This window comes from Abramis brama (genome assembly GCF_963993115.1).
Source record: "Abramis brama genome assembly, chromosome: 3".
Classification (NCBI taxonomy): domain Eukaryota; kingdom Metazoa; phylum Chordata; class Actinopteri; order Cypriniformes; family Leuciscidae; genus Abramis; species Abramis brama.
Window position 1 is genome coordinate 52,195,914 of NC_139965.1, and position 12,337 is coordinate 52,208,250.

Below are 12,337 nucleotides of genomic sequence, written 5' to 3' on the forward strand. Positions count from 1 at the left end.
ATTCATTTGGATTGTAAGTAGTGGTTTAAACTTTTTCTAATCCATTCGAACGCACATGTAAACACTTGATCGGATTGAACACTGAAACTGGAAAGCTCTGCGCATGTGCAGTGATGTAGAAATGGCATATTGACATGTGATGCATGGAACAACCAGTTTTTGTTGTTGAATATAGTAAATGACGGTCTTGTCAATCATCTAAAATTCTCCTTCCACTCATCGCCTGTGATGTCCTGCAGGACAATGTTGTCCCACCAGTGCTTGCTTCGGACTCTCCTCTGCAGATGCCTTGTTTTGGGTGCTGGAAGGGGTGTTTTTACTAGTGACGTGACATACGACACTGAAGCTTCAAACGATTGTATGGAGTAGGGCTGCAACTAACGATTATTTTGATAATCGATTAATCGGTCGATTATTTTTACGATTAATGTACTTATATTTTAGTTTTGCCCATTTTTTTCCCCAAGTAAATTATTAACAAAGGGTCTTTATCATTCAACATAGACTTTTTAGAGATTTTAACCATTTTGACCATTGTCATATCCTCATCAAAAACATACCTGGAGTTGTTTTATTATGTGTTAGTAATCCTTTGTCGAATTCTTCTCCAAAACACTGACCCATACGTACTCTAGCAAATTCTTGCAGAACATATTTTCACGAAGAATAAGAATAAAACAGAATACAGTTGCAGTAAATTGCATTTTATTATTTTGTTTCCTGTAAACACAGCTTATACCTGGGAAACAGCTTTATAGCTTATGCTGTGAAATCAATCAGAAAGTTGAAAGTAGCTCAACTTTATGGTAATGAGCTATGACGCGGTTCAGCGGCAACAACAGATGCCCTTCGCGCTGGCTGATTCCGGAGAAACATACGATGAAAGTTTACATTCCTACCAAAACATTAGTTCCGAGAAAAAATTATTAATTGAACAGTTTAACCATCATAGAGTGAAAGTGTATCATTTGCATGTGTTTTTAAGTCCTGTCAGTTTAACAGGGCGCGCTTGACAGCAGAGAGAGCCCCGGCCGCGCGCGCGCACTCACCCGAGCGCTGTCTTGCTCTCTCTCTCCCTCGCGCATATTAACCACGATTCTTTCTGTTTACATTTCATGATGTGACACTTCTCTTCTCCCATGATTTTGGACACACTTTGGATGACTTCGTTCGATTAGTTTTATCTTCCGCTTTTTTCTTTTTCTTTCTCGAGTTTACTCAACTGCCGCCTGCCTCCGCCATCTCGCTGAATGCTGCAGAGAGACGCTGTGCGGGAAGCACGTGACATAAAACGAGGCCAGCTATTGGCTATTCGCTACTTCTCCTGCTGTACTGGCTGAGTAAAACCTCCGGTGGCTCATTACTGCCACACTTTGGTCACCGCTCACCGCAGATTTAAAATATGCACGAAATGAGCCGCTTACGGCAAATAAAATTTATTTAGCAACTAAACGATGACTAAATTAGTTGACAACTATTTTAATAATCGATTAAATCGATTAGTTTCAGCTCTAGTATGGAGTGCACAAATCGCCATGAAGCTCCGTGTTTTCAGAGAAACTTGATCAATGAAAAACAAAGCCTCACATCTTTTTTTTTTTCAGTCATGTGATTGCTTCACTTTGCGTGCCAGAATCACAGTCTATGGTCAGAATGTTTGAATACAGACCACTTCTCTAAAAGGGTTTATGGAAGGTCAAGTCCATTTACAAACTTTTTTTTTTTTATATAAAAGTCCATTCAGTAGATTATATTATCATATATTCTGCCACAAACAGTATAGAAACCATACAACAATTAGAGCACCATTTACTTGCATTAGACAACTCTGAGGGTATGATTATAATTGTTGCATTTAATTTGCCACACAGAAAACTGAACATTTAGCGTTGTCAGGCTTTTATTTGTGCTTCATGGATAAAACAACGGAGCTGACAAATTTGACCTGCCACAATATTTTTTCAACACTATTGATGCTTTGAAGCTTTTCTCTGATCGTTTCGGGAAAAGATTTGGAGATTTAAGAGGCTTCATTTCTCAATCCCTAGATAAGCATCACAGCCCAAACCGATTTAAAGCTTGTGACATAAACACGGAAATCCACCCAATCACATTATTTACCATTCATGTAAACACTATGTTCAGATTCATAAAATCATTTTGAGTGTCCATGTAAACATAGCTAGTGATTTCTGAAGGACCATGTGACACTGAAGAGTAATGATGCTGAAATTCATGTGATCCAAAGCTGAATTAAGTTACAATTTAAAATATATTCAAATGGAAAACAGTTATTTTAAATTGTAATGATATTTCACAATATTAGCCTACTGTATTTTACTGATCCCATTTGTACATATGTGGAGTTGAAATGCGTGTACTCACTGTGGCGCATATGTCATGGACAGACACACGAAGTATCCGCTGGACCCGGAGAAAAGCAGCATTATTGGGGCAAACATGAAGTCGTTTGAGAAAAGCACAGGCAGATTGTGTCTCTCCTGCACGTTACACATCATGAGCAGCGGCACGAAGATCAGACGAGACACGACCAGCGCTGGGAACAAACGGCTCTCTTTAGAGGGCTGCGGGAGACACAACAGAGAAGACACTTTCATGTTTTTGCAATGAAATTATGAAATAATGCTCCACCAAGCAGAACATTTCACCACAATATAAAACAGATTTTCTAACGGGCTGTGGGAAAATGTCTTGAATGCAAGTTTATCCTTTTGGTCTCATTTAAATGTCACCACAAAAAAAAAAAAAAAAATACATTCAAGTGATTGTGAAAGTAATGTAAAATAATATATTGATTTTTGTGGAAACAGTGATTTCTTTTTTCAGGATTATTTGATGAATAGAACGTTCAGTAAGACTTCACAATAAGGTTTCATTTCACATAGTTCATGTGAACTAATGTAGATAACCTAACATTGAACAATACTTAATTAATAAATGAATAAATTAAAAGTATTGGTCATTTCAACATTTACTAATTATTTTGGCTTGACAAAGCCAACATACTGACCTACTATTTAAGCTGCTTCTTCTGAGACTAAATTTAAACAGTATCGCTTTGTGGAGCTTTAAAGCTACAACCACAAACTCGGGTCAGACTCAGACCATCAGACTGTTCTGACTCAAATTCTATATCTTTTCAAACTGTTAAACTTTAAACGGACGATCAAAACTAAAAAAACCTCTCAGACTTTCATTGAGCAGGTCAAAACTTACATACAATAACTCTAATTTTAAGCTTCATCCTGTTGTAAAGTTTTCTTTGATCGAAGCAGAGACCAGTGAGACAGTTGGGATCACGTTCAAACAGAAGTATTCTTTATTGAGCGCGGCTGCGGATTCGTCCAACATGATCTAATCTAACATAACTTTACATGGTATCTTATAGGCATTTTAGGAGGAGGGACTTTTGGGGGTGGAGACAAATTCAAACAAAGCATGTAAATGAGTATACAGGTTAAGGTAACACCCTAGACTGAGGGTCTAGCCAATCCTAATTCAATCAGCATAAGGCTCCAAGGGCCATTTGGGTCCGAAAGCCATTTGCAGAACAAAAGGTGAGATTCTCAGTGAATCATTCGTGTGCTAATCCCATCAGTTCTGAGTGATACTGGGATTCAAAGAGCCATTAAAGACAATGAGGTTAGAGTCTGTGTGATCTGACTCATTTAACTTACAAAGGAAAAAACAGGTCGGGCAGGAATATCTTGCTGTAAACTCAATAATCACTTTCTCAGTTTATATACTATCTAAATTAAAACCTCAAATTCTAAAATCAGTATTCTTCACCGTGATGTTATGTAAGGAAGCATATCTGAAATAGATTCTTAAATTGTAACCCTTCAATCCATTAAGTATCTATCACTAACAAAGCCTAGCAGCTAGCTTGGACATGCTAGCAACATGCTGACACATGCTAACAGCGTGCTAAAAAATGCTAGCAACGTGTTAAAACATGCTATCAACTTGCTAAAACATGCTAATTCATACAAGTAACATTAAAAATGCTCGCAACATGCTAATTCATGCTAGCAATGTAAATAATGCTAGACACGCAAGCAACATGATACATCATGTTAGGAAGCTTATAAAACTTTCAGACGAGGCTTTGTCAAGTTTGTCCTAACAAACTTTATTTTCTAGTTCATTATTAAAACCGAAAGTTGTATCTGTTCATAATATTTATTGGACCTGAGCTAACGTGAACTAACAACGAAAAGCCGTACTTTTATTAACTAACATTAAAAGATTAAAAAAAATACGGTAACCAATGCATTGCTCATTGTTATTATCATTAACTAATGTTAACTAATGGGACCTTGTTGTAAAGTGTTACCGAAAGTAATAGCCTAACAGCATTTATTTGAAATAGAAATCTTTTGGATCATCAGAATGAGCTTTATTTGCCAAGTATGTTTACACACACACACAAGGAATTTGTCTTAGTGACATGAGCTTCCAGTGTAGAAGAAAGTACAGACATTGTATGTCTGCACTATCATGTCAACTGCACTTAGGAATTACACAGTAGAAATGAAATCTAAAAATAATATAAACCAAAATTTTAATACTAAAATATAATACAGTAGTAGACATATAGAGAAAAAATATAGATATAACTGTTGTAATGACTGTACAGATATGTCATTTCACAAGTATACCGTTTATCATGTAATTTACAGATGCACAATTTTAGATTTAAGTACAAATGTTCTGTTATGGTAGATAATGTGCAGTTATTATCTAGGCAACTGTTCTGATGCTCAGTGCTCTGATGCAAAAATCATACATTTTCTGTTACTTAATCAATTGAATGCATCCTAGCTAAATAAAAATAATAATAATAATCGCACTGATGCCAAACTTTTGTATGGTAGTTTGTTTCATAAAAATATTTATTTCAACAATTATTATTTTCCCCCATTATATCACTATATTTAGAGGTTAGAGGTTTTATTTATTTATTCCATTATTTGTCTTTTTAAATGAAAATCTAAGTGAATACAAAGAAAAGATATTTTTTTCACAGCCTGTTTTGCTCATGTTTGCCAGTGGTACCAATTATAGTGGAGGACAAGTACATCAAAGTATTTACAGATGTATATCATATTTGTATCAAAGTGCCATTAACTTTCATTCAGGACAGTTACACAAACATTTAACGGAAAACAACACATACTCACATCCAACTGCTTGTGAACAGCTTGTTTGTAATTTTTATCTGCAGTTCTCTTGGTGTGAATCACCCAAATGTGCTCATGGAGGGATGAAGGGATTGATTAAGGAAAGAATGATAAAATAATTCACTCACCCACTTCAATTTTAACGTGGAAGTTCTTCCCAAAAAGTCCATCACATTAAAGGTGAGGAAACAAAAAACAGGAATGAAGTATCGTTCTGAGAGAAAGAAGTAGAGAGACAAAAAACATCCTTATATGTATGAATCTGTAATAGTGAGACATTGTGCAAGTGTGGAAGTACATTTTATTTAAGGTCACCTTTACTTGACTATATAGCGCTTTATGCAGTACAGATTTGTCAATGTCTGAGTCAATGATGCAAACAGAATTCAATTCTCCTGAAAAGCAGCTCTAAAACAACAATAGTAAACAGTCATTCAGTTTAAATCTACGTCGACCGGGAGGAGACATGTTCAGTTCACTTAGTTTTGTTGTGGCCACGACATTTTAACTCGTAAAAACATATGTCGTGGCCACAAGATCATTTTGTCAAAGTAACAACATCCTTGTGTTGTGGCCACGAGGCTTTAATGACATACTTTCCTCACATTGATTCAGTTCAGCAACAATTAAGTTTATCAATAATGGAATGAGTTCAATTAATCTAAAGAGCAGCTCAAATATTAAAGGAATAGTTCACCCAAAAATAAAAAAAGAATGGATGTGCTTTTTGGAGCTTCAAAAACTCAGACACTATGCCATTACAAAACTGGGAAGAGCCAGATTATTATTCAATATAACTCTTGATTGTGTTCGGCTGAAAGAAGTCAGTCATATACACCTAGGATGTCTTGAGGGTGAGTAAATTGAGTGAGTAAAGCAAAAAGCCAAAAAAAAAACAAAAAACTTGGGAGAAACCTAGCTCAGTCGGGGGACATTTTAAATAAAGCACATTTAAGTTTTAGGCCTGCACAAAAAAAAGAAGAAGAAAAGAATAGGCCGGGAAGGCCAATGAAGTAACCTGTGTAGTCTAGACTTAAAAACACTGATTGAAGAAGTACTTTTAATGTTGAATGGCAGAATGTGCAAGGTTTTTCCCTGCACTGAAAACGCTGCTGTTTGCAAGTGCTTTGAGCGCTGCTCTTTACAGATCCACCAGATGGCGGCATTGACAGGTTGAGGATGAGGTTTTAAAATGATTAAGCAGAGTTAAGATAATGAATTTAATAATGACACTTAATAGAGTTCGATCAACCTCTGTATTTGACCTTTTCCAGATCACATCACATTTGACACTATCAGTAAGGTTTTGAAATTGAACGTGCACTTGCTTTGTTAATCATTAGCATAATGATTTTGTGGGGCAAGATGTGTAGAAATCACATAATGTGACTATCAGCGTTTGGTTAGGCAACACTCCAAATACAACATGCACCTGTATGAACCTGTTATGCAATTGTGTACACAAGCCAACCTTTGCAATGTTGTGCATTACAAGCAATGTACTGGTCAAATTTAAGAGTTTGGGCCATTTGGCTTCCATAACATGATTTCTCCATAACTACTAGCAAGCAGGGTTCCCACACCATGATCAACTTCAAATTCAAGGACCTTTCAAGGACTTTCCAGGTCCAAACCCCTCAAATTCAAGGACTTATTGTGGGGACACATTTCAAGTGAGAGCAAGGTTACATTGTGTTACCTTGTAAGATACGTTGTTATAGTTTTCATGTGTCAAACACTTATGCAAAAAAGCTTTTCTTTTTTTTTTTGCATTTATATTTGGCCATATGACAGAGATATGATATTCTGTTTGTCGTATTTCTGTTTTGCATAAAACTGAAGAATATTCGGTACATCCTATAAAAAAAAAAGATAATAATCAAATAAAATATTAAATAAAAATGTGTCAAGGTCTTGGAACTGATTATTTCAACATGACAACTCGACAGCTCAACAATAAACCATGAGATCAAGTATGTGAACTTGCAACAGAACACATTATTATTTTACATTTGATTCATTTATTTATTTCTACATAACTCTTCAGTACATGTTGGTGTGCCTTAAGCAGACATTCTGAACCAGTAATCATGTTTTTGACAATTTTGCAGGGATGGGATAATTTTTTCCATTTTTAATTTATTTACTACTTAAATGATTATTTGTCCCATTTAAATATTTTTTATAACATTTAAATCATTTTAAATGCCATAAATTGTGTATGACAGATTGGATCATTTATTATGCATATGATTCATATTTATAAGCGATAAATTAATAAATAACATTAATTATAATCTATGAATTAATCAGTCTAATAACATCTACAAATCTGTAGTTCACCATACGTTCATCATTAGTTACTGGACAGACATTGATACCTTTTTCAGATCTGAAGAGGACGTGAGCTCGACATGGTTTTAAAAAAATGCACCTGTGATAATTAGGCAATTTTAGTTAGACTTTGATTTATTTATGTTTTAGCTCAGATGAGAAATAAAACCGAGCAATCGGTGCTCTTAAAGTGATGTATAAATTGTACAATATTAACTGCACGTGTTTACATATTATACTTTCTATCTGAAGGTGTCTAGAATTTGTATCCCGTTATCCCTGGGAGACAGTGTGAAGAAACTGATCCATTGCAGAGATTCTAAGATTTTGGTTTATGTTGACTAAGATCATTTTTGTGCATTGTATGATAACGAGATTGGGTGACCGAGTTAAATAGAAATTGTGATTTGAACAGGCACATAACAGACATCTTACAGTCAATTTATTTTGGTTTCTTATAAAAAAGAAAAGACAAAGAATTTTACGTTTACATTATACACTATATTCTTTTTTCCTGCGTTTTGCAAAGAAGAATGCTTGCTTTTTCCCTGCAAAAAAAGGACTAAGCTTTTAAATAAAATGAGGAACTGCTGTTGTGTTGTTAACCAGAAGAGACTTTTGGAATTAAGCAGTAGTTTAATTTGAGTTTTGGGGTTCTCTGAGTAATCAAATTTCAGACAGCTGCCTTGACAAATGGGGGCGAATCGAAAGACTGAAGGGGATGACTGCAGAAAAAAGAAGAGGAAGTTGCTGATGGGCCTTCAGCCCCCCTCCTGAAAGAGGAAGTTGACACTTCTGATGGGTCAGCATGGAAAGAGACTAATTCAGTGCAGGAAAAGGTGAAAATTTCACTTGAGACTTTTCCTAAGGACAATTTTGCCATGCATGCACCAAGTGCCAAGTGCAATGCACTTTTGTGGCAGGATGGATCAAAAGCCAGACCGAGGAGAGAAACAACGGAGCCAATATACCACAACACCAGGCCTTTGAGTGCCATCACAGACTGACGATCCAACGTATCAGCCCAACAAGTTCAACTGAATGACAATCCACACAGAAAGACTTCCACCCCCTCCCTTGTGGGCCAGGCGCTGCATTTTCAATGATCACTACAGAGACCGCTTCAAATTTAGTTATTATTAACGTGATTATTTTTTGATTATTCACTGGTTTCACAGCAATTCTTCATATCCTCTTTTAAACTAACATTCTGAATCTGCTTTCAATAGGTGCCAGTCCAGCCCTACTGCAGGAAGTTCAATAGCAGAAGTGGGAGCTTGACTTACCAATCAGTTAAAACTGGGGCTGGATTTGGCAGTGAGGGTTATGACATTAACCAACTAGTGGTAAAAGCATAAATAGATTGACTATGCCTATTGACTATGCAGAATTCTCTGGAAAAGGAAATATAGGCCTATAGGTCTAAAGAGAAATTGTGGCTAGAAAAGCAAATAATATTGGTCACTCCATTTCATTTAAAGCTCATTTTCTAGATTCAATAAAAACAATGAATCTAATTCTAAACTTTTGAAATCACATGCTGTCATCACCAGGGGTACGAGATGGAAATGTTTTTTCTTTTTGTCCATGAATCCAAGATTGTGTGGAGATCTCCAAATCTTCTTTTAAATAGCTTATGAGCGACAACAAAAAGTTGGAAAAAATTGAAATTGTGCAATGAATGACAAATTGCATTTGAGAAACTAAAACTGGCTCTCTCTCAACTGCAACTGTAGGTCTATACGATTATTATTTTAAAGTGTTTAATCTATTTGATTTTGAAAACTTAGCTTTACGTTCACGGTGTTAAACTCAAACACATGACGACTGCATCGGACAATTGAAAATTGATATCCTAACGTTTAGACACTGTCACAAGGGGACTGCCACAGTGTGTCTATGTTCAGTAGCTTCTGTCGTTGCCAAAGTTGTTACCCTTCAGATTTGGTGGTATTCCACCCCAATAATATATGAAGAGTTCAGATGCAAAAGCCTCTAAGTGCCATCTGAAATTTTCTTCTAGAATGATTATTTTTATCAAGCTCGTATATTTAAGTTCAGTAATTTCACTTAAATGGCAATGAAAATGACCTATTAATTGTCATTTAAGTAAAATTACTGAACTTAAATATACAAGCTTGATAAAAATGATAATTCTAGAAGAAAATTTCAGATGGCACTTAGAGGCTTTTGCATCTGAACTCTTCATATATGTTCCCCATTCAGTTCATAATTTGCTATGGTAGACAAAAAGGTATGATTCTCTGGCCAGAGAGGGGTGTGAAAGTGAGTGTGTGAAAGATGGTGTTCTGAGAGACACCAAGACAAATAAATGATTTCAATCAAAACAGCTGTGTCTAAATTTATAAAATGGGCCCACAGGGTAAAATATGCCCAATAAAATAACGGCCATGGACGATTTTGGCTAACTATCCTAGCCTGGGTTGTCGTTGTGGCAAAAAGAAACAGTGCCAGCGCAGCACATAACTTGGGAAGGCAGAGAGCAAGCAAGCTTGCCCTGTCCACCCCATACTTGACTTCTTCCTTTTGCAGGGTGTCATGATGGATACCATCAAACAGAACTGATACTGTTCCAAATGTATAAATATTGTCTTGTTACTGTTTAACATGAGCGAAGTGGGTTGAGTGATTTCCAGGTAAAAAGGCCTATGGTACTGAGTGAGGTGAGCTCAAGGAATCATTAAGAATACATTTGAAATATCATCCACAAGGTGGATAAATAGTGAGAATGCAAATCAGATGATAAAACCCCAAATTCTGCATGACAGAAAATAGGAAGAACATGGGTTCAAGCCCTGCTCATTGTATTGATAGCAATTAAAGAATAAGAGCCCAAAATGAGCCAGGACAGCCCTCAGCCCACATGAAATTTCACAGTTCCCACCAAAAAGGATGACCGGCCAGACAAGCAGATGAGTTAACACATGTTTTCACTAACAAAAATACTTAAGGTCTCCATTCACAAGTGAAAGTAGCCAGGAAATGGTTCACTCCACAAACAAGGTCCAGTGATCTCAGGAAAAAAATCTTGCAACTATCAGCAAGGTTGGAGAGTGACACCTCCGTCCAAGCCTCTCACCTTAAACTACACCAACCAGCCTCAGCAACCCCACACGACAACGCGAAGCATAAAGTGGGGGATAAAGGACGTGCTAATAACGTTACTCAGTTCCACTATTACACATAATTTTACCTTTAAATACGGGACAATTCCGTATTTTAGGGGACGGGTGGAAACTCTACTGGCAAGCCATTCTTTATAATCTTATTTGGTGAGCCAGGAATCACGTTTCAGCCTATTTTTGCAATGTTACACAGTGTGTCTGAAACGTTGAGGTCCCATCATAGTAGTTTTGTGCGTGGGTGAACGTCATGGCAACGTACAATACAAAAGTACCTCACGTGGGAAACACTTAACGTAACGCGTAAATGAGCGTAACTACCGTAAATCAAGCAAGCTAGAATGCATAGGCCACAAACTGTTGGCGAAATAACACATTAGTGGACCAGAGGGAATATGGATTTTTTTTCCCAGAAAACCTCTCAAAATAAATTCAAGCACTTCCAAGGACCTGTATCCTGTTTATTTTCAAACTTTCCAGGGCCTTGAAAAAAGATTTTCAGATTCACAGGATTTCAAGGACCCGTGGGAACCCTGAGCAAGAAAACAAATAAAATCAACATTTACTGTAAGTGTTTATAATCAATTTGCGTCTGTCTGTGGATTTCAGTTACAATATATACCTTTAAAGGCTGCAAGTTTTGTTTCCTCATGAACAGAGTCAGAAATCTCTACCTCAACAACTTTACAGACATCTAACTTTACAGTTTGTGTGTGTGTGTGTGTGTGTGTGTGTGTGTGTGTGTGTGTGTTTTCCAGGTAAACCCTACGTTATGTGGACATTTTTTGGTACCCATGAGGAAAACAGCTTGTAAATCAGACTAAATTAAGTTCTTCTTTTTTTTATGTAAAAGTGCAGAAAGTTGTCTGTGATGGGTAGGTTTACAGGTAGTGTTAGTGTAAGGGGATAGATTATAAAGTTTGTATGTCTATGGAAAGTCTCCATAAAACATGAAAACACAACATGTGTTTGTGTGTGTGTGTGTGCGTGTGCGTGTGCGTGTGTGTGTGTGAGCGAGTGAATGTATTCCATACCCCAGTTTCCTCCATAGACAGTTTTCACATCCACGGTTACAGCTGGAAAAACTGACAGTGTTACTGTGAACACAAACGTCACACAGAAAGCCATAACCCAAATCTAGAGACAGAGAGAGATGATGATGACAATAAGCCACTGTTAAAGATTCAAAACAGACCACAAGCTGCGAGACGTTCTGATACTTTGATTGGTGAAATAAAACGTCACCTTTTTGAAGACCTGCAGGACAGAGCTCTTCTGGGTGGACGTGTTTTCTGCCTGTAGCGGGACGAAGGCCTGTTTGCAACCCTCCTCTTCACTCACACAGTTGGCAGCTTTGTTAGGATTCCCTATGACCACAGAGCCATTAGACGGATCGCTCGTCGTCTCACAGCCTTCCACAGTTTCTGGAGGAACAGAATTCATTTCAATAAAAAAATTCCCTTGTGAAAAAGAAGTGCACTTAATTGTACTGAATGTGCATGTTTAGGGAATGTCATTAATAATATAATATTGATGAAATAAAAGGCACCTTAAGTGTACTTAAGAGTATATGTATTTTGTGACTTTCAATTTTAAAAAGTGCACCGTGTAATGTCAAATTAAAAGTTTTATTTTAAAGTGCACTGTAAATCATTG

General features: G+C 36.7%; 1 protein-coding gene across 2 annotated transcripts in view; it reads right to left on the reverse strand.

The window, feature by feature from the left end:
- LOC311079309 (equilibrative nucleoside transporter 2) overlaps nucleotides 1-12,337 on the reverse strand; it is a 36,135-nt gene that overhangs the window by 484 nt on the left and 23,314 nt on the right. For both annotated transcript variants that reach the window (XM_084108588.1, XM_084108589.1), the window contains exons 9-12: nucleotides 11,927-12,105; nucleotides 11,716-11,818; nucleotides 5,333-5,418; nucleotides 2,386-2,585 (exon numbers count right to left, since the gene is read on the reverse strand). In XM_084108588.1, coding sequence (XP_083964714.1) covers nucleotides 2,386-2,585; nucleotides 5,333-5,418; nucleotides 11,716-11,818; nucleotides 11,927-12,105 — 568 coding nt within the window. The remainder of the gene's footprint in view (nucleotides 1-2,385; nucleotides 2,586-5,332; nucleotides 5,419-11,715; nucleotides 11,819-11,926; nucleotides 12,106-12,337) is intronic.